The sequence below is a fragment of the Monodon monoceros genome, unplaced genomic scaffold (assembly GCF_005190385.1).
Source record: "Monodon monoceros isolate NGI ecotype Baffin Bay Population unplaced genomic scaffold, NGI_Narwhal_1 Super_Scaffold_10, whole genome shotgun sequence".
NCBI lineage: Eukaryota > Metazoa > Chordata > Mammalia > Artiodactyla > Monodontidae > Monodon > Monodon monoceros.
In genome coordinates, this window is record NW_021703766.1 from 27,383,856 (window position 1) to 27,411,794 (window position 27,939).

Genomic DNA, 27,939 nt, shown 5'->3' on the forward strand with positions numbered 1-27,939 from the left:
GATACCTGCCATGGTCTATATGGAAACTACCTACACAACAGGAAATTGCTTCAAACATATTTATTATAATTTTTACAGACTCTAAGTTCATGAATAGTCCTGCAGCGCATGCTGGTGTAACTCGACACAGGGCCTGGAATCACACCTCTGGCCAGGCTGGGCAGTACCATCCAGCACGCACCTGTCTCAGGTGAGGCAGCTTGCGAGGGGGTTTCCAGTGCAGCATCTCAGGACACCAGAGAAGGAAAGGGCAGCATGGTTCCCTCTGGGTGCACAGGCCTGTGCTGTGTGGTGGATGAGCTGCCACCTGGGGTGGCTTCAGACCCTGACTCTGACCTGGGAGCCCGAGAGAGCATTTCTAGGCAGGTTAAGACATGATCAAGGTGCCTGAGAGACCAGGACAGGGGCGTGCTGGGTTTCTGTGGCTTGAATGCTTGACTGAGTGCTGCATTTTTTAATCACACAGCTGCAATGCAGAAAGGCATCAGGAGGCCTGGCCCGGTGTTAGGAACTGAAAAAGTGGCCCAACCCTGGGCTACAACTCTATCTATCCTCCAGTGCCCTGTGGTTTCCAGGTGGTTGTGGTAGTGTGTAGAGTCCTTCGGTGTTCTCTCGTTAACACCCTGTTTCATGGATGGCACCTCATACGTTTCAAAGCCCTTTAAATATATCCTCGGGTTTTCTTCTGGGCACTCTAGCTTACACCCTTTCTTGCTCACCGGCGCTGGTTTAGACCTGTCAAATTCTTGAGCTGACAAAGGGATGGAAACAGAGAGTGATGAGACCTTGCCCTGACCCTAGGACTCCAATGGGAAAGACTGAGATTTCCAAGGCAGCATGTGTGGCTATGATGCAGAGATCTGACATACCAGGGTCCCGGGAGTAAGCACTGTTTCCTGATGCCAGTAAAAAATAGAAGTGGGCTACTTGGGATCTAGAGATTGGGACTGAACCACTGTCAGTCTTATTATTAGCTTTCCAGTTTAAGGCTACAAAACTACTTGGGGTCAGTGACACATGTGAGAATGGATGCGCAGGGATGAGCTGGGTAGTACTCACTGTCACCGCTGCGCCCATGAGTCCTTGCACCAGTGCCTCTCCGGTGGACTTTACCTAGAAGGAGTCGGAGTCAGGTTCTCTCAGGCCCCCACCACTAGCTCAAAGGTGAGACAGGTAGGAAAAATCAGTAGGCCTATTAGCCCCGACAGGTAGAGTCAAGAGGGCTCTGTGTACTGGAGGAAGAGCCTATGGACAACACAATCACAAATGGGCCAAGTGTGGCTTTCAGGGTAGGCCCTGGGGACTGTCAGCTGAAGTCAAAGAGGAGCAAGAGAACAGACAAGTGACCAGTGTGGCCCAAGGAAGACAGTGTGCCTAGTGAGGAGGTTTCCCAAATGCCTAGCCCCCAGCTACCTGCTTGGCAGTGTGGCCCACGTTCATTGCGTCGTTAATTCGGTTTTCCAGGAAGTGCCAAGTGTCCTCAAAGTCTGGGGAGGAGTCCTGCATCATCACCAGCTCTGTCGTGTTGTAGATGCCAGCCAACACTGCTCGGCGGGTGTACCAGTTAAACTGCAAAGAAACCCATCAGAGAGGTGGGTCACCACTATTGCTGCAGGTTGGGGCAAGTCTGGGTAGTTCCTACCCAAAGCCACTGGCACTCCTGGGCTTCCTCCTGATTTCTTCTTTTCCTCACAGATACACATGGCCCTCTAGACAAGACTGCTGTTCCCAAACTAGGCTGGGTGTCAGAATCACCTGGGAGATTAAACATGCAAGCTACTGGGCCCAACCTCTTAGAGTTTAGAGTCAGGAGGTCTGAAATAAGTGCCAGGGTCTGGATGTTTCATAAGTGCCCCACGTGATTTTGCTACATCCACTCGGCTTTGGAAACGCCAGTGAAAAGCCTAAGTCTCAGGACATCTAAGTTCCAGGGAGGCTCTGTGGTCAGGCAGTAATGACCAAACCTTCGCGTGTTCATCAGTGAAGTGAGGGCTGAGACAGCATCACGGACAGACTGGAATACCTAGGAAGAGCTGAGGGTTCAAGTCCTTCAGCAACTTCTGACCGTCCTGGCGAACCACTCTTTAGAGCCCTAGCTCGGCTGCTTTTTGTTTTATCCCTCTGATTTCTTAGCTTTCTAATTTCATTTTCCTACCATCTCTGTTGGTGGTATATTCCCACACGATGGAAGTTTATTAAAGCACTTTGTTATAACTGTGGTGGGAGCATCTTTTTTGCCTCCCATCCTGGATTCCACAAAGTACCATCACACATTAATTTCCTTTATGAAGGTATATATATATATATTTTTTTTTTTTTTAATTTCCTACCAGAAGTATGATAGCACTAACAAGTCAGATTCTTTCCTGGTGCCTGTTTAAAGGCTTTTTTTTTTTTTTTTTAAAAGGCTTATTGATCTCTTAGCGAAGCAGGCCAACATGGACTACAGGGAGGGAGTTTCTTTTTAAAGCAACGAGTGTCTCCATGGCATTCTTTTTTTTTTTTTTTAATCAGTCTCAAAAAAGACACACACTGAGAAAGTCTGCTACAGAATCTAAATCAGAGAATACTGAGGGGGAAATGATTATAAAATGGCAATCCAATCACAAGGCCCTCTGATGCCTTGTCACCAGTCTAGTGGGGGAAGGGATACCAATGGCTCATGGCTACGGCACTGGTCCCTGAATGAAGATGACCTAGATCCCACCGTGGCTTGTGGAGGGACCCTCCTCATACCTTAGCCTCCCCTTTCCAAGATGGGAATGACACTATAGTCCCGTGAAGGGATTTGTTATCAAAGAAGTTTCACAAACTTCCTGAGGAAATGCTTGATCCAGGCGTTGCCAGTAGCCTGTGGGCCTGCAGAGAGCACTCACGTCAGTGGACTGGTCCCCAGCGTAATGCCACATGTCATCCACCATGCTGGTGAGCAGGCCCAGGCTGGCCGGGATGTTGTGAGGGAGCAGAAGGATGCTGAGCGCCTGAGGAGAGATGGCAGAGGAGTGGGACTGCACACTGGCAGCGGCGGGCTCAGGTGGCTAGTGCCTCACCTCCCCCTGGAGGTACGGAAGGGGGCCTGCCCGGCCCTCCTTCTGAGACTCACCATCTCCACCCACTCGTGTGAGCTCCTGGCGTCTAATGCTCCCGACTGCAGCTAATGGGAGCCGGGGCAGATCCGACCCTCAGCTGACCCAGTCAGATTCTCAATCCCTAGCATGTGGACTTGGGAATGCAGATAGCCAGCTCTAGACTGGTGGCTTTGAGTACTGAGATCACCCCATTCTGTAACATGGAGGAAGAAGCAGGGATAGCTGGGGAGTCTGGGGGTGGAATTCGAGGTGGACTGGGTCAAGCTGGAGATCTGCAACCAAGCGTGGTGAGCATGGGCAGGGGACGGGACTTGACTCTGGACTGTACTCCCTCACTCCCGCCCACAACTGAAATTACATGCTCAACCGTCTCCCAGCTGGGCAGAGGACACTAGATGATCCGTGGGCCCTCTCAGTGCTGATGTGCTTTGAGTTTCTTAACTGAGAGAATGGCCTGCACTGTGACACACTTTGAAACAGGAAAAAAGGACCTTTAGAAAAGGGGAGTGGGAAGCCCTTGGAATGAATACTCCAATCCTCTAAGCATCACACTGACATACTGAAAAGAAGTCCCAGTTCCCTGAGATCTAGAACGCGACAGGCCTGTTAATGATGATGGCCAGTAAAATCTTCTGACTTTTCTAATCCCCTTCATGGATTCCTCCTCACTGAAGACCTGGTGGCACACGCGGGCCACTAAGACCCCACCCAGGACGTGATCTAGGACCCACGCCACCCACGTTTCCAGGAACTGAGACACAGATGGCTCAGAGGTCCTCTCTTTGGCTCTCGCAAATCGGAAACCTAGCTCCACCAATTGCACTGCGAATCCCTAGTTTTGTGGAGATTAATGAGCTAACTTCTGAACAGTGCGCCAGACCCTCCAAGTGAAGGTGCTGAGGATCATAAACATGAATACTTTATGCCCTGGGGCCTGGATATGGACTCTGTACCCGAGGCCAATGCTCAATGTACGGGATCAGCATTCTCAGTCTGGTTTCCACAGCGTCCCTCAGGAACTCGTCTGTTTTCCTCTTCCTGGAAGACGGAAAAGAAAACAGTGTGTCTCTGGATCAAAGGCATGGGCTCGGTGCTACACTGTTTACTCAGCCCTAGTGGGGAGGGCCCCACCAGCTCCTGATGAGGCAGGCAGCTGCGTGTCAGTCCCATCAGAGCAGCAGGGCTGCTCAGTGCTACCCTCTTGGCTCTGCTTGGATTGGCCTCCTGGGGACAGCTAGTGGCGACTAAGCTCCTTGAACCTTAGCTGCCACCCCGAGCAATGATGCCATGGGACTTACTCTGCCTGGCCCAGCTGTACCAGCTTCTGCTCCTCTTCCAGCACACGGGTGAGCCGAGAGTTGCACTGGGTCACAAAATGCAGTATCAGTTCACTGCCGTCATTCCCAAACATGGTGGCAGCCGCACTGGAGAGACCCAGAGACTACAAAGGGGGAGAGGGAAAACAGGAAAGTGGCGGGTAGGTGGAGTGGACATTTGCCGCCTGTTCATCACTAGTGCCTCCTCTTCTAGTAACAGCAGCTTGGTTCCAGTGGGACACCCCACTCTTCATTCTTGTCCGTGTGATCTGGGAGAAGCTGACCACCAGTCCCTCCACACTCCATCAAGCCCCTGGGTGTGATGCAAAGCAGGGGATCCAGACCTAGATAAGTGGAGTTCACAGCAACTAGTTCAGGAATGTGCACGTGACCAAATCCAGCCCTATGAGGCCGCCTCCACACTTTTGCTAGTACCGATGGGAAAGAAGTACCCTCTTTCCCCTGGGGCTGCTGAGCCATTTTTAGTCCTGCATGGGAAGCCCCTGCTGAGAATGAAGTTCACAGAGAGGAAAGCAAAGCAGATATGCTGTAGAGACAGTTCCCAGCAGCAACAATCTAAGAACACCGAGCCAGAGCTACTTCCAGACTTTTCTGTTATTAAATGAGACAAACACTCCCTTTCTTGCTTGAGCCAGTTGAGTTCGAGTTCTGACACTTGTAACCTAGAGTTGTAACTATTATAAAAAGGGGCTTGGGAAGAGCGCTCATAACTCTCTTCCTCACCAACTCACTTAACCTAAGTCTCAGTTGTTTAAAAAAAAAGGTCTCACAAACTTTTTTTTTTTTTTTTTGCCACACCGCAGCATGTGGGATCTCAGTTCCCCGACCAGGGATCCAACCCGCGTCCCCTGCATTGGAGACGCGGAGTCTTAACCACTGGACTGCCAGGAAAGTCCCTCACAAACTTTTCCTAATGAGTTGTCAAAGAGTTAACAAATTCACAGAGATCCTTTACTATTCCTCACATACAGGACTCATTGAGCAGTTACTGGAGGGAGAACCCTGACGGCAGCAGGGACAGAGGGCAGAAAAGGAACCAAAAAAACCATTAACTCTAAATTCCCACCTTTGGGAAAGTGCCTCTCTTTTGGTGGGAGTACACAGCCGTTTTGGAGGGCAGCTTGGCAATATTCACCTCAACACCAGAGCCGCAGGAGCATCAGTACTAAGGGTGACTGCGTGCTCCCTGTGTGCCTGGTGCCTGGCTGAGCGCATTATATACACGACCTTGCTGCAGCCCCACAGCAATGCCAGCAGGTGGGTATTACCATCATCCACATTTTACAGAAACCGAGGCTTAAAGCTCTTAACCACCAGGCTATACTGCCTCTAACATGTATGTAACAGGAACCTCGAAAATATACACACTCCCTGGGCCAGTTGTTGAGCTACTGTCTCTCAGCTCCAAACCTGCCCTTCCTCTGCAAGCCATACTTCTGGCTCCATGTTAGGTCCGCGGATAGGGTCTCTAGAGGGAGACTGCAAGGCTGGAGGAGGAGGAAGGGCCTGGCTCCTCGCGGTTTACTTCCCGTCCCTAGCGGTCTGTGTGAGCAGCGCCCTCCTTCACCACCGCAGTTCTGTCCAGTGGCAGCAGCTGAACCCAGTCTGCAGTATTCTCGACAGGTGCAGACCCAGTTTAATCGAGCCACCATCCTCTCCCTGCCCTCCCAGGCACTCCGCCATTTCCCCAACCCCAGAGGTCAAGTGCCAGCCCCAAGGGACCCTTCCTCCAAGGTCAGCGACACCAGCACCCGCTGAGGAGCACGTCCTCCGGAGAGGTGGGGGTTTCACCTCCACAGGGACTCTCCTTCAAGCTCCTAGCTGTAATCATTCCAGCTCTTCCCTTTGTTCCCTTAGCCCTGGGGATGAGAGCTCCTCCCTGCAGGTGCTACCTCTACCATACCTTAGTGTTCTTTTATCCTTTCAGTTACCTGGTTACCAATTTCACATCTAGTTAACAATTCTTTGTGTTAAATTCTCTCTATTCGAGTAACTGGTGTGATTTCTTCTGATTGATGCACTCCCTGAAAGACCAACTCCACTTCTCATAATTTGTCCTAAAGAAACCAACCAGAAATGTACTTAAATCTGTCGTACAAATAGGCTTATAATATTAAAAAAATTGGAAACAACCCAAATGTTTATCAATTGAGTTCAAGTAAATGCAATAGGTATTATGCAGCCCTATGAATGGAGATATGCAGAGTGAAAAAAGCATATGAAAAAGAGTGAAAAATTTAACCATAGAATATTCAGTAGAATCAGATTTTTCCAAACAATCCTGTTATATTTCTGTCCTCCCCTGGTTCCACACCTTTCTGTAATATTCTCTCAAACCTTCTCTGCTACCTCCGAACCTCTGTCTCCTCCCACTGTTTCCTAACTTCACGATCAGGAGACAACCACACCTACGTTACAGAGAAAACAGAAGCCATTCCCTGGGAACTCCTTAAAGGTTCTTCTAGAAACTAAGCCTGCAGCTGTCTTCTCCAACTTTGCCCCTAATACATCGAAGGCTAGTCTTTCCACCTGTCTTCCGGATTTCATAATCCTTGCCTTCAAGGAACCTCACGTTTTTTATTTTGCCACTTCCTCTTGTATCTTCACCGTCACCGGTGTTTCTGTGCCCTCCTGCCAGTATTCAAACATGCTCATCAAACTTCCATCCCACTTCCCCTGCTTAGTATACTAGCTCTCTTCTCCCCCTCGCAGCCAAACGTCTCTGCACTTCCTGACCTCTACTCACTCCTCAACCCACCAGTTATTTCGGACCTGTACTCCCTTCAAACGGCTGCCGCTGCAGTCACCAATGTCTAGTTGCCTCATCCACATTCTCCTGCTTTGCCTCCAGCGCAGGTTCCTCCACCTCAGACTTCTTTGCCACCCCACCCTGTTCCACCCCACCCTTAAATGTCAGTGGTCCCTGAGGACCTAGACTCCTCCCTCTTTTCACATGACACTCTAGGCACATTCATGCCACCCTAGGCAATCTCACTCACTTCCATGGTTTAATGACCACATACATATGTGGATTATGCCCCAACATATACTCTAGTGCAGGCAGCTCCTCCAGTTTCAGGCCTGTATGCTTGAGGTTCCCCGTTGGCCGACCCAAAGACCCCTCATATTCAACAAAGCTCAAGACTGTACCCATGGGGCTTCCCTGGTGGCGCAGTGGTTGAGAGTCCGCCTGCCGATGCAGGGGACACGGGTTCGTGCCCCGGCCCGGAAAGATCCCACATGCCGTGGAGCGGCTGGGCCCGTGAGCCATGGCCGCTGAGTCTGTGTGTCCGGAGCCTGTGCTCCACAACGGGCGGGGCTGCAGCGGTGAGAGGCCCACGTACAGCAAAAAAAAAAAGAAAGAAAGAAAGAAAAAAAGACTGTACCCATGGGCCTTCCTCAAACCTGGCTCTTCAGTGGCCTTAATCTAAAAAAACGGCGCCACCATGTACCCATGCATGCAAACCAGCAGGCAGCTCTGGTGGCATTTTGTCACTCCCTCCTATGTCATTCTCTCACCAAATTTACCCACTTGTCTCCACGTTCACTGCCACTGCTCTAGGTCAGAAACCCTCATCTCTCCTGGATGACGAGCAGCCGCTCCCAGTAACTCTCTGACTCCAATACTTTTTCATCCAGCAGCCAAAGTGATGGTTTTGAAATGTCAAATTGAATTATATACCTCCAATTATTCTTAGAATAAAAGAAGGCCTAACTCTTCAACATGACCTTTGGACCTTGCCTGATGTGGCCTCAACTGACCCTTCCCCAGCCTCACTCAGCTCAGATCTCTTCCTGATTCTCGGCATGATGGTCTTCTTCGGTTCCTCTAATGTGCAGGCTTCTTTCCACTCTGCACATGCTGTGTCTCTGTCTGGACTTGTCCATCCCCCACGCCACCAAATCAGGTAAAGCCTTCTCATTCCTCAGCTCTCAGTTCCAAAGCCTTTCCTCACCATGTTCTCACCCCACCCCGAGTTAGATTCAGTCCCTCCACTGCATGTCACAATAGTACCTTTTCCTGATAGCCCTTACCACATTTTATAAATATGTATTTGTATATATGTGATTAATGTCACCAGACTGGAAGCTCAACAAGGGCAGAACTTTGCCCATCCTGACTACTATGATGCCCCTAGGACCTAGCACACTCTCTGTTCAATAAATATTTAAAGAGTGAATGATTAATAAATGAAAGGTTTTTTTTTCTAATTTGAAAGATCAAAATGTTGATCTTTGTTATCACAGACAATTTTAAGTCCTTTTTTGTATCTGTCTGTATTGTTCAAAGCTTTCACAGTGAGCACACAGTGGAATCATATAGTATACACGTTCCACTCATGTGACTTCTGTTACCATACGTGCTCTCCGGAGAGTGAGAGAAGACAAGAGAAATAACAGTTAAATTTTAAAAAAGCAGCAAAGTTGCCCACTGTCCCATTTCAGGAGCAGATATCTCATATGCTTGCGGTGGGAGATGTGAATCTGCAATTCCATCAGTCTCCATCCTCACAGACCTTTCATAGCATGGTATGTGGCTATGCTCAACGATTCTGCACAATGAGGCCTAAACATGAGCCTATGGCTTAATCTAAAGGAGCAGGCTGCTCCACTGCAGGAGGAAACACTGATTATTAGACTTACATAGAAAAATGAGGTGTGCTGGTCTCCAAGGTGGTGCCTCCTTGGGAGTTTTCAAACACCACATTTTGTCAATTCTAGGATCTCCATTTTTTTTCATTTTAAACAATCAGTGCGAATCATAAATTGATGATGCGTCACAGTTTAACAGACAGCATTTTTCTTTTTTAGTGATACATAAAATAATGGTGCTTCTTACAACCAATGGCATCTTAGAGTCAATGAAATACGGCAGGTTGTTTTTTTTTTTTTTTTTTTTTTTTGCGGTACGCGGGTCTCTCACTGTTGTGGCCTCTCCCGCTGCGGAGCACAGGCTCCGGACGCGCAGGCTCAGCGGCCATGGCTCACGGGCGCAGCCGCTCCGCGGCATGTGGGATCCTCCCGGACCAGGGCACGAACCCGTGTCCCCTGCATCGGCAGGCGGACTCTCAACCACTGCACCACCAGGGAAGCCCGGGAAGCCCCTGGCAGTTTTGATCATAGGCAATTCTTGCCTAATGAGCTGCCTTTAGAACCTAACTGCCAAGAACCAACTCCACGGTATATTCTTTTTATATTAAAAAATAATTAAAAAACAAAGCCATTTCTACCCTATTGGGGAAAAACAAACAACACAGAACCAGAAAATCGTATAGCAGTGAGGAGCTCTGGGGCTCTGAGCTGGGCTGGAAGAAAGCCCTCTGCTCTGGCTGCTGTGATTCCCTCCTGGCTGATCTTGGTCAGGCTGCCCCGCCCGCACCCATACACACCTTGGCTCCTTCTGCAATTGCCTCTGCTGTCCACCCGTGGGCGGGCACACACTCCAGGGCCGCCGTCAGGATGCGCTGCTGCAGCTGCTCCTCACTCTCGTAGTCCTCCTCCTCCTCACCGCCCTGGTCTGTGTACCTGAGACCCAAATGCAAGAGAGACATGGGGACGGAGCCCGGCACACCTCACCTCACCTCACCTCACCTCACCTCACGTGCTGAGAGGACATTTACTTATGTGTCAGTATCAGCGTTTGAATGCCAACAGAGCAAAAATCATATCATCCTTCGCCTCCCATAGAGTCACTGAGAGAAAGGAACCATGAGCGAGGAGGTCAGGTGATAGGAAGGTGCATGCTGTCACAGCACCCTGGATTTCCCAGTTTATAGCCTTACCACATTGTTTCTTTATCTGGATTTGTACCAAACTGTAAGTCCATTGAGGACAGGGACAACGGTTACGTTATTCACAGGGCCTGGCACAAAGTAGATCCTCAAACAATATTTGTTGAATTGAAATGAAAACTACTTTCATTGGGAGACCAGAAAAATGACTGGGAACACTCCAATTTCAGAGCCAGAGGAACTTCTCAGCGGCAGGATTAAGTAAAGACGAAACATCTAACGGAGATGTAAATTATTATTTCCTTTCTGGAGGGCAATTTGGCCTCACATGTGTAACGAAATGTAAAATGTGCATATCCTTTGACTCAATGCTCCCACTGCTGAGAGAATCATCTACTTTATCACATTATTTTTCATACCAGTGAAGGAAATCTAAATATCCATCAATAAAAGACAGGTCAAATAAATTTTGGTACTGCCATTTGCTGGAATACTATCAACCATTAAAATAATACAGATTGTGAAATGACATTATAAACGTACTATTGAGTGAACAAACAGGTTCTGGAACAGCATGTATAGTGTACAGTGTAATTAATCATTTATAATATATACAGGGTTATAAATGAAATACATTAGAGAAAAGGATATTCACAAAGTTATCTCTGGGTTTGCGATTTCTGATAATCTTTTTATTTTTGTGAACTTCTTTGTATTATTTAGAATGGTTTCGAATGTACAGGCACCATTTTCATAAAACAAACAAACAACAGGTTCCTTTCAAAGATAAGGTTGAAAATGATGAAAGCTGTGAAGGGAACAGAGAGGCTAGAGGAAGGAGAAGCACAGATTCACCCAAGCACGCAAAGTGGTCAGAAATGGGTGGACTGGGGTTCTACTGCCTACCTGGGGGGTGAACGAGAAGACTCCTGACTGGGTTCTTCTGTGCCCTGTGTCTCAGAATGTTGCTGAGAAAAAGAGGGGGGAGGTTGCTGCTTCTGCTGATCTGAAGACCTCAGCTGTGTAGCTGAAGCATGGAAGGCACGTGGCACCAGGGCTGGTCGGCAGCAGGACACTGAAACAAACTGAGCTGGTCAGCCAGGGACACTCACCAGAGAAGACCCTTTGAGACCCAGAGTGGTACGAGGGATGGGGAGGAAGAAAAGCAGAGGAAAACCAGAACCAAGTGTTTGATCCCACACAAAATTCTTGGGTAAACTGGGAACCTTTCGACATGATGTGGTGGCAAAAGCAGGAACCAGGAAACGGAAGAACTGTCTTCTAGGCATGTTTCCATCATTTGTTAGCTGTGTGTTAATGGGCAAACCATTTCACCCCAATGAGCATGACTTTAAAATACGCAAATTAAGAGAAATAATCTCTACTTACTCAACGGGAGTGTTGTGAAGCCCAAACAAAAAAATGAAAGTGACTTGAAAACATTATATATTTATATATCATGGCAAGAGCACTGGACTATAAATTAGAAGGTCTGAGTATTGACTCCCTAGTGGTTATGTGGCGTCTCTATCTGTTTTCTCATCTGCAATATTGCAACACCCATCTACTTTAGGAAAGGGCTTTTGAAAAGTACAGTACTGTATTTCCTAAGCAAAGGCTCATACTACTTTTTTCTTTCCCAGCATTTTACAATAAAAAAAAATTCAAACATACAAGCAAGTGGAAAGAATTGTGGCACGAACACCTGTATATCCATCACACTCTTCATACATCAAGCCATCTTATTTATTTATTTTGGCCGTGCCACACGGCTCGTGGGATCTTAGTTCCCCAACCATGGATTGAACCTGGGCCTCAGCAGTGAAAGCACCGAGTCCTAACCACTGGACAGCCAGGGAATTCCCCAATCCATCTTATTTTTTGATGCATTTGTTGCAGACTTCAGAATTCTTTATCTTTAAACATTTCAACATGCTCATCATTAACTAGAGTTCAATATTTATTGAATATTTACTGTTCTTTTATTGAGGTGATATTTACATTCAATGAAATGCACAAATCTTAAATGGGCCAATTCTGAGCTTTGACAAATGTATACACCTGCCTAACTTGAACCCCTATCTAGAGATTAACATCACCCCAGAAAGTTCCCTCTTATTCCTTCCCAGTTATTCCCCACCCACACTATGCTGAATTTTTCATTCTAGTCTTGCCTGTCCTAGAATTTCATCTAAATAGAATCATACTGTGTATCCTGTGTACGTATAAGACTTCTTTTGCTTAGAATACTTTTTAGATTGATTCATATTTCTGTGAAAATCAGGAGGTTGTTACTTTTTACTGCTGAGTACCATTCCACTAAGAAACACTATTCCATTGAACACCTGGGCTGTTGGCTATTATAAAGGTGCTATGAATATACTTGTTCAAACCTTTTGGTGGACATTTTGCTTTCATTTCTGTTGAGTAAATACCTCGAAGTAGATTTTCCGGGTCATAGGCATTACTTTTACTGAACATATTTAGTTTGGAGCTTTGTATAGAAACAACAAAACAGCACTCATTTTAAAGAAAATCTGTGGACCAAATCAGGAAAAAATGATTTTTAAAAGAAACAGCACCTATGTGTGAAAATATCAATTATTTTAGCATATGTACGGAAAAAAACGGACCAAATATTCATAAAACTTCGAAAAGGACCTGGGAGGTCCCAAAGCAATATTGCAGAACCACTGCAGTCCACGAGAAGATTTTAGGTGAAATACAGGAGAATATTATTTCATTAATTATATATTTATGTTAATATGTTAATTCATACGTTCTATTTGTGGAAGATGACATTGGTTTTCCATTTATGGTAGTGATATAAAGCTTCCTCTTTTAAGTAAACGTCTATAATTTTACGAAATCAGACGTATAAACAAAAATACTGACTATATGGTGGCAAAGGTGGTACGAGGATACTGAAGAATTACTGAAGAGGTGGGGAAATGACTGACTTGGGAAAAAGTAGACTAGGCGCTCTCTGTGTCTGTTTCCCGGGATCAGGGCCCAGGGACTTGACAATGGAGTTAAGAGACTGGGTACAAGTGTGCCAGTCTGCAACCGACCGAGCTGTGTGACCTTGGGCACCCACAGCCCTCTCTCGGGCTGCGTCAACTCCATGAAATGGGAGTGACAGGCCTTTCCCTGATGCTCTCGCTCCTCACAGGTCGAGAATGGGGTCAGAAGCCAGCCAGGCGGCCACTTCAAGCCCGAGGCGCCGGCGCGAGCCGCTATGCCCTTCACCTCACCTTGCTCTCGAGCCGCCACGAGGCTTCTTCCGCCCCTCACCCAGCCCAGATCGGCTTCGCGCCCCCTCCCCTTCCCTCCCCGTTCCCGGGATCGGCCGCCCTCTCACCGGGGAGGCACCGCAGCTGCAGGAGCCTCCACCCCGCCCGGGCGAGCGCGCCAGACACCCTCGCTGCCATCTTGGAAGCGGGCACGCTGCCTACAGCGACGCGCCGTATAGCACCGAGTCAGCTGCATGGCCACTTCCGCCCTCCCCGCGCAGCGGGAGCTTCGCCCTCTCGCGAGAGGCGCGAGGTGCGGAGCCGGCCGATGCTGAGAAGCCGGGAGCAAGACCCGGGCGGCAGGTGAGCGATCACCAGGTGGTCCGAGAGCCCGACCTTCCCCAACGCCCCCGTTCCGGCCCACCCTCTGCCCCATGTTCTCTCATTTCCCATCCCCAGCCTCGTCCTTCGGCGGAAACGTGGCTATGGCCACCTCCCTGAGGACCACAGCGGGCTTTCGCCCGGGGGAAGCCGGTGTGCGGGGTCGGGCCCGCCGTGCCTCGTCCCGGTCTACTAGCGTGGTGGTTTCTGCCCTTCCCGAGCTGCCTTATCTCCCGCGCTGCCGGACCCGGCCTGAGGCCCCGGGGGACAGCGCTGAGCTGGGGTCCGGGAGACTGGAGTCTGAGACCCGGTTCTGCTAGTAGCCAGCTGTTGTGACCTTGAGTCTCAGTCCCTCTTCGCAAACATCAGGGAAGCTTAAGTTTCCGTCTTTGGGGGTACCTGGACCCCCCAGATTGTAATTTTGAAACTTTGACTTCCCTGAACCTCCAAAGTGTTGAGTTGATATAAGTGAGTATTCCCAAACTTGCCGGATTGGAAAAACCATCAGGACACTTGTTAATAAATCGGATACCGAGGTCTTTCTCCTGGAGAGTTGATTCAGTACATCTGGAATCTTATTTAGCCCTGGAATCTTATTTTAACAAATGCCCCCGGGTGATTTGGACGATCTGCAAGTTTGGGAAAGGCTGGTGGCCTTTATTCTGACATTGAGTGCCAAGCTCTGCGTGACTCAGGGAGGTCATGGACTAGTCACTGAGCAGATATGTAAATGAGGAGCGCCTCACTGGGAAACCTATCACCAGGGAAGGCTTCATAATAGTCGGAAGAAGTAAATGGTTTGGGGATGAGGGATAACCAACAGCTGGAGCTAAGCATGCCGTTCTGTAAGTTTTGTGCAGTTAGACCCTTGTCTTTGTATTTTTGCACACTCCTTATCAACCTTTTCAGAACCTCTTACTCTCCCCTGCGTGAGTGTGGGGGAAGCCTCCCCCTAAGCCAAAACTACTCCCCAGATGTTTTCAGATCCATATTTCTGGATCTGAAAGCACTACTGATCTCTCCATGAGGTTTTGTTTTCTGAGTTCTGTCCACTTATCTTCGAATGAATCTTTCCTGTGGAAAATCTAGCACTTGGATATCCTTCCTGAAACCCTTAAGTTTGACACACACCTAATTGCCTGGAGACAAAGTCTTCTATTTCTTTTCCTTTGAGTTTACTGTTTCCTTGCAGATTGTCACCTTTTTTTCTGTGTGTGTGTGTGTGTGTGTGTGTTTGTGTGTTTGTGTGTGTGCGCGCGCAAGTGCACGCGCTTCGGTCAGTTCATTTTAATTAAATTTTTCTTTCCGTTAACTGTCAGTATTCTTAGAATTTTTTATGCATTTGACTTAAAAGGATTTGATCCTTGGTTTGAACTGATACCCAAACTTCAATCTTATTTTTTTTTCTTTTGGCCCTCTTCATCCTTAAAAGGAGCCTAATGCCTCAGGATTTGATGTTTACTGGGTGCCTTAAAAATAAACAAGTGCATCTCCAGAAGTTGTTCTCAGACATCTGCTTTCACTACCTGCCAACAACATTTTAGAAGGGCTGTGGGCATGTGTGTGCAGCAGTCAGAGTTGGAGAGATGCTTAACAAGTCCAGTGACGTGACAATGACTTCTATTCCACCTCTTTTTATTTATGAAACTGGGCTCTGAGTCACACTTCTAAGTATGTTGACTTAGGTGCCAGACATTTTTTCCTTGTTTTTTTAGGAAAGACATTGACAACAACATAAAACTCTGATGATGAATAGTATCACACTTTGGCTTTTAGATATTTAAAAGAACATTGTGTCCCATTTTATTTGGAAAACGCTGACTGAAAGTGGTGGCTGTGTCTTTTTGAGAGTTAATGTTTAATAAATGTATTTTATGAGTTCCCTGTTGCCATAGAAGATTAGTTTGGGGGGATATGGAAAACAAAGCACTTTCCATTCTTCTAATTTACAGACACAATCCCACTGGAGTACTGTATAAGATGTCATAAAGTGCAGCTCTTATGTTGTATAACTTTAACAATAAAAAAGGAGCTTCACATTTCTCCCTGGGGTGTCCTCCCAGCAGGTATGGCTGAGGAGGAAGAACAAGATTTTATAGGACTGTTTGAAGCAAAGGCAAATAAACTGGCCACAGAGAAGTGGAGGCTCAGAGTTCTCTTAGAACATTATTTTATTGAGCTCTGTGTGCCAGGTCCTGCCGAGTACATTGCATATTTTTATCTTCTCATTTACTTCTTGCAGCAGCCTTGCAAAATATAAGATTATTCTCCCTACTTTATTAATGAGAAAAGAGGCTAATCACTGATCCATTGTCATGTAGCTAATAAATAGAAGATCTAGTGATAGGTAGAACCCCAGTTCATCCGTATTCGAAACCTGTGCTCTCTGAAACTCTGCCTGATAAATTGGGAGATTGGGATTGACATATATACACTAATATGTATAAAATGGATAACTAATAAGAACCTGCTGTATAAAAAAATAAAAATGAAAAAATAAAACCCTGCCTCCATTAAGGTTGCTGAAAAGGTCTCAACATCTGGCTTTTTGTGTTTGTCTAGTTAATGAGTAGCCTTTGGCCCCTCGGTTCTTCCATGAGGATTTTTCTGTGAGTACAGTGCAAGGTTGTAGTAGTGGGAAGGGAACTTCTTATCTCTTTCTATTGTCCCAAGGGAGAGCCTGTTCCAACATCATTCTAGAAGGAGATCATTTATTTCTTATAACTTCATACCCAGCAATCCATATTCCTATCTTCCCCAGCTGGTTCTTAAATGTGAGACTGATCCAAAGTTGTTCACTTGAAAGATTTGTAAGGGTTCTTCCTCAACATCATGTTACAGTTGAAAGCTTAAAGTTTCAGTTCTTGATTGTGTGCTTTTTAGGGATTTAAAACCCACAATTCAATGACTAAGGAATCCTGTTTATCTGATAACACTTGGCATCCTTTTACCACGGCGTGCAGTCAGGTCAGGTTAATAAAGAGGGCATTCCACAGGGAAGGAACCAGATAAAAAGCATGATAGAGTGAAAATGCCAAGATTTTTCATACAACAAGGGAGGATTCACTTTGGGGAGGTGGGAGATACAGGAGGAGCCAGATTACGGAGCACCTGAATCCAGAAGACTGAAGAGTTTTGACTTTGCTCTAGAAAATAAAAGCCTTAGGAAACGAGCAGCAAAATCAAAGTACTATAGTATTTAAGGATGACTGGCTGACCTAGGCATGTTTTGTAGGCTGAGGAGCAAATCATTTGAAGGGAACATTTTTTTTTTTAAAGATTCTGCACTCAGATTGCTTCACATGTCTTTTTTTTCTTTAAGATTTATTTATTTGGCTGCGCTGGGTCTTTAGTTGCAGCACGTGGGATCTTCATTGCAGCATGCGGGATCTTTAGTTGTGGCATACGGAGACTTTAGTTGTGGCATGCGGGATCTAGTTCCCTGACCAGGGATCGGACCAGGCCCCCTGTGTTGGGAGCACGGAGTCTTAACTGCTGGACCACCAGGGAAGTCCCTGAAGGGAACATTTTTAAAGAAGGAAGAGTGTGTAGGCCTGACTTAAACTTGGTCCCGGAGTGTCTGTGGTGGCATAATTGTCACTGGGTTAGCCACCTCTGCAGAATACAGAAGTATTCGGCTTAAGACCCATCTATGTGTGATCCCTATCCCACAGCTTTGGTCTCATGTCATTTGGTAGAGCTGTCTGAAGCCAGGGACTTGGAGTCATTAATGTTTAAGAAAGAAATGGGGAACTGAGTAGACTGCTATCTCCTGACCTGATTGCATCGTGAGGACATTCTATACTCATCTGAGTATCAAGTCAAAGAGAAAGTTGACCCCGGCAGGAGGAAATTTCCATAGGTTAAAAGCATGGGTTTTACAGTCATATAGACTTGGATTCAGATCCCAGCTTTTACTTTTTCCACACAACGCTTACTAGTTGTGTGACCTGGGCAAAGTCAACAGCCTGTTTCCTGACTGTAAAATGGGAGTAATATCTAGTTTAAGGTTGTACTGAGGTTCAATTGAGATAATGTAGGTAAAATGCTTTGAAGAGTCTGGCTAATGTTAATTGTTAGAGATAGAGGTAGTAGATACTATTGATCAATGCAGAGTCAGTGGAATTGAATTTTCATATCTTGATGAATGGGAAAATATCATTATTCAGTTTGCTAAATTAACATATGTTGTCTCTTTTTAAAAAATACACTAAGCTTGTGGTTGGGTTATATCAGCCAATTTGTTTGCCTCCCTTGCTGAGTCATACTTCTACCTAATTAATGTCCTGTGTGTTTTACATTCTGTTCAAGCTGAGTTGTCTCATACCAAAGAGAAAAGAATATTTGTGCCTTCAACCTCCTTACTTGACTGCCCAGTCAGGATTCTCACCAAGGAAGCCACCTGCCATATTTGGGAATGTTGGGGTTATGAAACCTTGGGATAATGGGTTTATTTATTCACACTCTGGTTATCTACAGTGAGTTTTTCTAATGTGGTCAGCATTCCCTGGTGGGAGGTCAGAATTAGGTTGCAATTCTAATCACATTTGGTGGTACCCCATGGATTGAATTGCGTTTTGTCTCTGCTCACTCTTGACTCTCCTTTGGCCCATAGCTTTTAGGTCCACAGCACTGCAGGAATGGCAGATTTTGGGATCTCAGCTGGCCAGTTTGTGGCAGTGGTCTGGGATAAGTCATCTCCGACGGAGGCTCTAAAAGATCTGGTGGATAAGCTTCAAGCCTTAACTGGCGATGAGGGCCGAGTGTCTGTGGAAAACATCAACCAGCTGTTGCAGTGTAAGTACCTACCCAGGTTGTCTTACAGGGAGGGCGGTTTTGATGGCAGTGCTGCATTTCTTGTCGTTCCTTGATAGCTGGGTTTTTTGTTGTTGTTGTTGTTTTTAAAATAAATTTATTTATTTATTTTTGGCTGTGCTAGGTCTTTGTTGCTGCGTGCGGGCTTTCTCTAGTTGCTGTGAGCGGGGGCTACTCTTCATTGCGATGCACGTGCTTCTCATTGTGGTGGCTTCTCTTATCACGGAGCACGGGCTCTAGTCACACGGGCTTCAGTAATTGTGGCTTGCGGGCTTCAGTAATTGTGGCTTGCGGGCTCCAGAGCGCAGGCTCAGTAATTATGGCGCACAGGCTTAGTTGCTCCACGGCATGTGGGATCTTCCTGGACCAGGGCTCGATCCCGTGTCCCCTGCATCGGCAGGGGGAGTCTCAACCACTGCGCCACCAGGGAAGCCTGATAGCTGAGGTTTTTTCTGGGGGGGTGGCGCATGATAGTAGTTTTTTCAGTTGAGATACAGTGGACTTAGGAGTATAGTTGATGATTTGTATAAGTAAGTTCTTATTTCTTATTAGATGTTCCACACTTTTTAAAAAAGCTTGGTTTTCGTCCACCCTCCTTTTTTACTTTTTCCCCGAGCATACAAAAGGAGATGAAGTTAGTAAGACTGAGGGAGAGCAGGGCAGCAGTGTCCTTGCCCCTCTTGCTAGTAACGGTGGTATAATAGCATTTGCTGAACAGGTAGGTGTTTATTCTACAAGGCCACGCATGTAACCTTTGTGGGAACTTGGGAGGGATTGGGAGATTCTGGGGCCAAGGTGATTGTTGATTAGAGTCTTCCTTCTTTTCAGCTGCCCACAAAGAATCTAGCTTTGACATTATTTTGTCGGGTATAATTCCTGGAAGCACCACTCTGCACAGTGCTGAGATTTTGGCTGAGATGGCCCGGATCCTTCGGCCTAGTGGATGTCTTTTTCTGAAAGAGCCAGTAGAGACAGCTGTAGGTAAGGAAATTTTCACCTGAAAGACTAGAGTTTAACAGGGTTGAATCTTTAGGTATGTTTACCGCATCTCTCTGAGAAGGAGGTATAATTTGGAGATCAACAGTCCTGTACTGAACCTTATCCTTAGGGATAAGGGATGAATTATTGTAAAACTCTGAACCAGCACATCTGAGTAAATTGTGATATTTGACCCATTAGGTAGTAAAATAGAAGGAAACTGCTCATCTGAAAATGGCTGGATCCTTCAACAGGTGAATGCTTAAACTGGTACATCCACACCATGGAAAACTATGCAGCACTAAATAAAGAACAAACTATTGCCACATGCAACAACTTGGATGAATCTCAGAGGAATCATGCTGAGTGAAAGAAATCCAATCTCAAAAGCTTAGAGGCTGTATGATTCTGTTCATATAACATTCTTGAAATAACAAAGTTATAGTGACAGAGAACAGGTTGGCCATCGTTGGGGTTAGGAATGGGAGGAAGGGGGTACGTGAGGCTGTAAAGGGGGTGGTGTGAAGGTTCCTTGTGGTGATGAAGACTACGCACACACACACACAAGTGTATGTAAAACTGGTGAAATCTGGATAAGCTCTGTGGACTATCAGGGACAACTTCCTGGTCTTCATATTATATGATAGTTGTGTAAGATATTATCGTGGAGAGAAGAGGTGAAGGGTCCTTGAGACCTCCCTGAACATTTTTTTTTTTTAACTTCCTATGCATCTATAGTTATTTCAAACTAAAAAGTTAAAAAAATAGTGACTAGAAGTCTGAGAGTGATGAGCTAAGTATTGATTCATGTGAAAGTAAAGATAGAATCCAAGAAATAAAAACCTCTTTTTTGCTCAGTGGTAAAGCTGTCAGAATCATTCTAGATTTTTAGCCTTTTTTTTTTTTAATTTTTATTTATTTCTTTATGGCTGTGTTGGGTCTTCGTTTCTGTGCGAGGGCTTTCTCTAGTTGTGGCAAGCGGGGGCCACTCTTCATCACGGTGCGCGGGCCTCTCACTATCGTGGCCTGTCCCGTTGCGGAGCACAAGCTCCAGACGCGCAGGCTCAGTACTTGTGGCTCACGGGCCCAGTCGCTCCGCGGCATGTGGGCTCCTCCCAGACCAGGGCTTGAACCCGTGTCGCCTGCATTGGCAGGCAGATTCTCAACCACTGCGCCACCAGGGAAGCCTGATTTTTAGCATTTTTAACTAGACTTTCTTTCAAAATGTGATGACTTATTTCATCAAATAATAGGAATAAAAGTATTTTGAGGGCTTCCCTGGTGGCGCAGTGGTTGAGAGTCCGCCTGCCGATGCAGGGGACACGGGTTCGTGCCCCGGTCCAGGAAGATCCCACGTGCCACGGAGCGGCTGTGTCCGTGAGCCATGGCCGCTGAGCCTGCGCGTCCGGAGCCTGTGCTCCGCAATGGGAGAGGCCACAACAGTGAGAGGCCCACGTACCACAAAAAAAAAAAAAAAAAAGTATTTTGAAATGTGTAAAGGCATTTATGTGGAAATATAAGCTTGTGATGTTAATAGCAGCTATACCCTTCTTTGGGATGTAAACCTTGGGTGACTAAACACAGTGTCTGTCGGAACTATACAGAGGTACTTGTATACTTTACAGTTTCTCAGCCTCTTGGTCATTATCCAACAGCCCCTGGAAGGTTAGGTTTTTCAAAGAAACAGGGAGTGATATGAAGCAATAATAATGGAATTATTATATGACACTTAAGAGCATCAGTAAGAGCACTTTGAACAACCAAAAGGAGTTGTCCAATTAAAATATTATCACTAAAATATATATACATTGAACAGAATAGGTTATTATTGTTTTAGTGCCTGCTGACCTGAATAGCAGAGAGCCTTTATTATTTTTCCTGCTTTGACCTATAAAGCTATTAACTGGGGTTTTCCTCTTAGCAGTTAACAATAGCAAAGTGAAGACGGCATCTAAGCTGTGTTCAGCCCTGACTCTTTCTGGTCTTGTGGAAGTAAAAGAGGTATGTTTGTAGATGACCTTCTTTGCTGGGAATTTAAGCCTTGGGTGACTAAACCCAGTATCTCTTTTGTCAGACGATACAGAGAGAATCTGGGAGAAATAACAACCCTGAAGGTGAGGTGATCAGTGTCACTCAACTAGGAAACAAGTTGAGAAGGGCTCTGCATGGGAGAAACCAGATGCCTTGAAGGACGAAACCTCTGAAATCAATCTCCTCTGAAGAGACTCAGCTTGGGCCCATGTGGGTTGGGACATATTTTGGTCTCAGTACTAGTGGTGACCACTGAGGCAGGGAGAGAGCGACACATCTCTTAGTGGACACGAATCTTAGGCCTAAGTGAAGGGCAGTTGCCTGTATCTTCCTCAGCTTTTGGGTGGGAGGCTAGAATAGGTTGGAGGGGGAAATCCTTTTCTGACAATTCATTAGAAATATTAACATTAAATAGAGGTATTTATGGTTCTACATTCTTCTCCAATGCTGAAATTTCCTTGTGTGAGAGGTGTTATACCACGATAGCTGTTATACCATTGATCTGTACATGACCTAGGGCCTCAGTTTCTTCACGCCTACCCTTTCTTATTTTTCTTTTTAGTTAAAGTTCTTCCATTTTTTATTCCAAAATATGGGATGTTCATAAAAATTCAGTTAAGACTGAAGAATATAAAGTGACATCTCAGGCCTTGCTTACACTTTCCTCCCCAGAGGGAGCCACCAATACATTTTTTGGTGTGGCTGTTCGGACTTCTTTTTATGTATTTACAAGTGTGTTTTGTGTGTGTGTATACACATTTTTTAATGTAAACAAGGTCGTATGTATACAGTGTTCAGTCACTAGCTCTTTTCCCCACCTTTAGCCGTCTTCGACATTGTCCACCTCAGTGTATTGACCCACTTTCTTACTAATGATGGAACGGCGTTCAGTGCTCTAGGTGGACTGTGGTTTATGTAGCAGTTCCATAATTGTCGGACATAGAGGTGGCACCCCCAGCTTCTTCCCAAGGAACATAGAAAGCAGTTCCCTCCCCCTGTGGTTCTCTTTCTCTACTGCGTATTTCATTTCTAGCATCTTTACTGTGGGCATGCTCCCCCGCCATGGGCTTCGATTCCATTCAACAGCCTCTTCAACATGCCCGATTCATCTTGATAATCCTAATCATTACAGTCTCCACAATGCCTCGCACAGTGCCTTGTACCGAATAGACAGATACTTGATACAACTCTCCAAGGGGCAGGCTCAACATAAAAATGTAGACAGAAGTTACACTCCAGCGTCCTGATCAGTGAGAAACTGAACGTGAGGCACGAGGCAATGTCTGTGACCTCCTGCTGTCGTGTGCTTACTACAGATGTGAGCATTTGACACCTGTGAGGGGGACAGTACACCATCATACTGTAGAAGGAGTGTGGCCTAATCCTCTGATATCTTGAATTTCAGCTGCAGCGCAAGTTCTTGAGCCCTGAGGAGATTCAGTCTGTCCGAGAACACCTGGGTTACCACAGTGACAGCCTGCTCTCTGTGCAGATCACAGGAAAAAAGCCCAATTTTGAAGTGGGTTCTTCTAGTCAACTTAAGCTTTCTACTACCAAGAAGTCTTCCGGTGAGACTGGCCTAGGGACATTGTTCTGTCTGAGTGGGCCTGAAAAGCCCTATTAAAAACTGAGCCAGAGATCTGAATGAGGTGGTGATATCTTCAGAGGATCATTCCCTTCCTTAATTTCCCTCATTTCCAAATGGAAGAATGCTTAATGCACTGTTGTTCTGGGCATATTCGGATCCAAAACTGAAATGATGCATAGATATTACCTAGTTCAGCCCCTTCTGCACCAGAGGACACTGAGGTCTCCAGATTCTAGAGGTCAGACTCCCGTAGCTTCATTAGTTGATGAAGTCTTTCCAGACCCCAGAATTATGACATTTACCCTCAGAAGACCTCACAGTGACGGTCATGGCGGATAAGAGTGTGCTGTTCCTCTTCCCATGTGTCCTTTTCTCTGTGCCACTGAATTCAGCTTTTCTTTGAGGATCTTAAGACACTTATAAAAATATCTCCTCTCAGAAGATTGCACTCCACCCTTTGTCACCATTCTCACCCTTCCTATCACTATTTTTTAATGCCTGAGTTGAGAAAAATTGTCCTAGCTGTGAGGTATGCAAAAATTTACAGGTACATTCACACTGCTCTGTTTTGACTGTCCAGCCTAAATCTTCAAGAAATCCTTTAATGTCCTAACCTTTGGAGTCACAGTTCCAGAATGGGTAGGAGCAGCTTAGATGACCTGCCCTGTGGGAGATCTGAGCATCCAGTGTGACAGTGATCTCTGGGGGGTGCACTTCCCCCCAAGGCCCATTCGTGGACTGGCACACACTGAACCCGCAGCTCTTTTGGGCCCAGAGAGAGAATCAGGAGGTGTGATTTGCTACTGATTTGTTGTTACGCCGCTGCCACCAGCTCTCGAGCCCATTTTCTTGTCTGTAACAGGTCTACATGTGACTGGAGCTTTGCTATTTATAATGCTTTTTGGCACAGTTTCTTGTTTAATATTCAAATCTCCTGCAGTGGGTATAGGGAATCCTATTAGCCCCATGTTCTAGGGATGGGAACTAAGAGAAGGAGGAGAAAGCAATATGGAGTGAAAGTTAAAAGCGTTAGGTAGACTCTGTCTGTACTTGTGTATTTGTGGCTGTGTGTAACTGGCCTAAGTATCTAAACCTCTTTCCTCATTTATAAAATTAGGATGACAAGAACTTTCCTCATAAGTTGGTGAGCAGGACTAAATTAGATCATGTATGTAAAATGTTTAATGTAGTATCTGGCACAAAGCTTAACAAATGATGGCTTTTATTGCCATAAAGTGATGGGTCCCTCTCATGCCTTTCTAAGTGGTAGAGCTGGGCCTTGAACCCAGGTCTTTTGACCGCCGGCCCAGTGTGTTCCCTGCACAGCCTCAGTAGAAAGCACTTACGTGTGCTTGGAGTTTGTTCCCAGCTGCTTTTCTGGAGCTTGTTTTCTTTCATTGGTTGGATTCAGGGAAGCCTGCTGTGGACTCTGCAGCTGCCAAGCTCTGGACCCTCTCGGCCAATGATATGGAGGATGAGAGCGTGGTGAGTCAGCACTGCGGTCACCTGATTGCTTTCTTTTAGGCCCCACTTTGGGTGGGAATGTTGTTGTTTGGAGTGGCCTCTCTGGGTTTGTAGGTATGAAAGCATTTAAAGCCTAGCCTTGTGGCTGTGCCTGCCACTAGCATTTTTTGACTCAGAAGGAAACTCCACATTCGTGGCATTTTAAATTTCTTTTTCAGCACCTTTCCCCCCGCAGATTTTCTTGTTCTCACTTCATGTGATATATTAAAGACTCTTGTGGGCATGCGTAAACCTGAAAAGAGTTTGTCAGCTAAAATATTTTTTGGCTCCTTCGTCTGGGCAAGTCACCAAATGCTCACTGTCTTAACAGTAATGCTCTTCCCACTCAGATCAATGCTTTCTGTAATAAAGTTCTTCATTCCCACAACTACTGAAGTTAGAGTGGTAAGCAAACTAGGCGACGGTTTGTGCCCTCACAGAGCTTACAGATTAACTGTCTACACGTTGCTCGGAGAATTACACGCGTGTATATATCATGATCTCCCTTTTCCTCTGGAATTACACAGAAAACACTCCATTCCCCTTTCTCACACGACAGCCCTCTGTATACTCGCATAAATATAACACTCCTCTCTTCGTCCTTCCCGCCCCCTCCCTCCCTGCCCTCCACACACATATTCTCTGCACGTCGTACATGAGTCCCCAGCCCCTCACAGCCTAACACAGCTTCTGTGCACGTAGTGTACTTACTATGTGGTCAGCTCGGGCGTGGCGATCAAGCCCGGTAGGGTGAGGGGTGCCTTCTGCGTAGATGGGCGAACTGCTGCTGTGGACTGTGGCCACTTCACGTGTTCATTAGCAGAGACCATGACTGCGCCATTAATGGCTTCGAACATTCTCCAGGATCTCATTGACTCAGATGAACTGCTGGATCCAGAAGATATGAAGAAGCCAGACCCAGCTTCCTTGCGGGCTGCTTCCTGTGGGGAAGGGAAAAAGAGGAAGGCCTGCAAGAACTGGTAAGCCTTGGGGTGAGGAGAGGCTGCCAGGCTGCTTCCAGCGGCTTCTGGTTATCAAGGAATCGCTGTACTTCACAATTACTAAAACATGTTTTATTGTAAAATGTATCAGACAGTCAGAAGAGTATGCTAAATAAGTACATTTTAAAGAACAATAAAATGAACACCCATGTACTGCTCACCCAGCTGAAGAACCAGGAACATGACTTGTTCCTTAGAAGTCGCCTCTGCGTGCTCCCTCAGCTGCATCTCCCTCCCTCTCCTTACAAGAGGCTACCATTCTCCCAAATTTGTGCTAACCTCTCCTGGCTTTTTCGATAGTTTACTGTCTATGTGTGAATCCCCAAACAATACATCATGGAATTGTGGAGCCCAAACCTGACTAGGCCAGGAAAGGTCAATACTCCGTATCTGTGAAGGCTCCCAGGGCAAAGGCCTGTCAAGGACTTGGAGTTTCTGGGTGGTGGCAGGTCCCGCTCATCAGCCACTGACTTTCCCCAGCACCTGTGGCCTCGCCGAGGAACTGGAAAAAGAGAAGTTCAGGGACCAGAGAAGCTCCCAGCCCAAGTCGGCTTGTGGAAACGTGAGTATCTGGTCGATTACTCCGTATTCACAAAGGCCTAAACTAAACCCAGACCAGCTCCAGCTCTACAGAGTTCACTGCCCAAGTATCTTAATAATAGGTGAACGTGCGAGAACGCGTCTCTAGGTAGTAATGGGAAGGGGGGTCATCTCCTGAGAGTGGGTGGCACACTCATGCCTGTAGGGGGGGCGCTTGTCATCTCTTATTTTTGGCCCCTTTCTGCTTCACATTAGGCCTGATGCTACTCAGCCATTTGCTGAGTGTGGCTGTGATTTGAACTGCTGAGAATATAGAAGTATGTCCACCTAAGGAACTTCTCTAGACTTTTGTCTTTCATGAAATCAGAGATCTTAAAGACTCTTAGTATTTGGATCCCAGTTGGACCTACAAATGTACGCAGTCGTTCTCTTCAGGCCGCTGTGGCCATACTATGAAATTTGGGATCCCTTTCTCCTGGCCTGTATCTCTGGGAGAGCTGACACTTGGCTTCCCTGTATGATGGTCTCTTCTTTCAACAGTGTTACCTGGGTGATGCTTTCCGCTGCGCCAGCTGCCCCTACCTTGGGATGCCGGCCTTCAGACCTGGGGAGAAGGTGCTCCTGAGCGACAGCAGCCTCAATGATGCCTAGGGGAGGGCCCGGCCTGAGACACACCTGCTCCTCCGCCAGCTCCTGCCCCTTCCATCCCACCACGTGGTTCCTCCCGTCTCCTCTCGATTCGCTCACTCTGGCTTAGGTCCATTGCGGAGAGGGTGCTTAGTGGACAGAGTGGAGCTGGCTGGGAGCAGTGGTGTGGAGTGCTGCTGCAGATCAAGACCACGGTATCCCGGGGCCCTGTTACCCTGAGTGGGGACCTCCTTCACCCAGTGTTAGTTAAACGGGGCACATCCCAAATAGGCCCCTCTCACCAGGTCAAAATGCTGACATTTCGTAACACTCTCCGAGCCCGCCATCCTTGAGTATTAACACTGTGACAGAGAGGGCCCCACCCCATTCTAAGCTCCGCAGTAGTGCCACGGCTTATCTTCCAGAGTTGGTGGTTTATTCCCCATGCAGTTTTCTTGGTGACAAGAGGCAAGTGTCTCATGACCTCAGAGCACCAAGGGAATCACTCCTTGGTTGCTGTGATCATATCCAGTGTCCCTCTGCCCCCTCCAGTCCTACCCCCCATCCCTGTTTTATTGTGTTGCATCTGTGCCCTGTTGTCATTTCTGTTAATCTCCAGGTATTAAACTTATGTACTAATGTATATTCGCTGTGAAGAGGGGATATGTCTCTGTGTGTGTGTGTGTGTGTGTGTGTGTGTGTGTACGCGTGATGTCTGACACAGCCATCCAAGCTCACCTGGGACCACAAAACTCTTTTCTGGAGAGGCTGAGTCACATCACATGGGGCCAGTCCTGCACTTAGAGATCAGGGCCTCTCTCCATCTACTTTAGAAGGGTCCAGGTTGGTAGCATTTAGAGAGAAGCAGGACACAAGTCTGACCCAACAGTAAATCTCTGAGCAGGAGACACTTTGTTCTTCTTGTTCTGCACCAACGCAGACTCGGGATGGATCTTGCCAAACAGCGAGAGATCATGTGGATTTAAGAGACCTAGGTTTTTCTGTTTTGACAATAAAGAAAAGTGTTCATTGGTATTTGTCCTTGAAACTTGACTTGATCCTCTAAGTTTGCTTTTGCTTATCC

General features: G+C 46.6%; 2 protein-coding genes across 3 annotated transcripts; one reads left to right on the forward strand and one right to left on the reverse strand.

The window, feature by feature from the left end:
* Positions 1–45: 45 nt before the first annotated feature.
* On the reverse strand, positions 46–13,670 carry COQ9 (coenzyme Q9). Its single transcript, XM_029237726.1, has 9 exons — positions 13,520–13,670; positions 11,065–11,233; positions 9,817–9,952; positions 4,388–4,530; positions 4,043–4,127; positions 2,877–2,981; positions 1,414–1,569; positions 1,060–1,113; positions 46–751 (listed from the first exon to the last, which is right to left on the reverse strand). Exons 1-9 carry the CDS (start codon positions 13,587–13,589, stop codon positions 716–718), a joined length of 954 nt encoding a protein of 317 aa, XP_029093559.1. The 5' UTR covers positions 13,590–13,670; the 3' UTR covers positions 46–715.
* Positions 13,588–27,842, forward strand: CIAPIN1 (cytokine induced apoptosis inhibitor 1). Of its 2 annotated transcripts, none has more exons than XM_029237735.1 (9): positions 13,588–13,754; positions 18,388–18,569; positions 19,416–19,568; positions 21,487–21,566; positions 23,002–23,164; positions 24,596–24,669; positions 25,552–25,667; positions 26,169–26,250; positions 26,769–27,842. In XM_029237735.1, exons 2-9 carry the CDS (start codon positions 18,413–18,415, stop codon positions 26,877–26,879), a joined length of 936 nt encoding a protein of 311 aa, XP_029093568.1. In that variant the 5' UTR covers positions 13,588–13,754; positions 18,388–18,412; the 3' UTR covers positions 26,880–27,842. The 2 variants fall into 2 exon arrangements, with proteins under 2 accessions (XP_029093568.1, XP_029093577.1); XM_029237744.1 differs by having other exon boundaries at positions 21,490–21,566.
* The last annotated feature ends 97 nt before the right edge of the window (positions 27,843–27,939 follow it).

What these genes read in the sequence shown, in the direction of transcription:
- COQ9 (XM_029237726.1), bottom strand. Translation starts at nt 13,589, where the DNA reads ATGGCAGCGAGGGTGTCTGGCGCGCTCGCCCGGGCGGGGTGGAGGCTC. An exon ending in GCAGCTGCGGTGCCTCCCCG is followed by an intron (nt 11,234 to 13,519) that starts GTGAGAGGGCGG and finishes AGTTTGTTTCAG; the next exon opens with TGTCCTGCTGCCGACCAGCC. An exon ending in CTGGGGACCAGTCCACTGAC is followed by an intron (nt 1,570 to 2,876) that starts GTGAGTGCTCTC and finishes GTTTCTTTGCAG; the next exon opens with TTTAACTGGTACACCCGCCG.
- CIAPIN1 (XM_029237735.1), top strand. Translation starts at nt 18,413, where the DNA reads ATGGCAGATTTTGGGATCTCAGCTGGCCAGTTTGTGGCAGTGGTCTGG. An exon ending in GCCAGTAGAGACAGCTGTAG is followed by an intron (nt 19,569 to 21,486) that starts GTAAGGAAATTT and finishes TTTTCCTCTTAG; the next exon opens with CAGTTAACAATAGCAAAGTG. An exon ending in CCAAGTCGGCTTGTGGAAAC is followed by an intron (nt 26,251 to 26,768) that starts GTGAGTATCTGG and finishes TTCTTTCAACAG; the next exon opens with TGTTACCTGGGTGATGCTTT.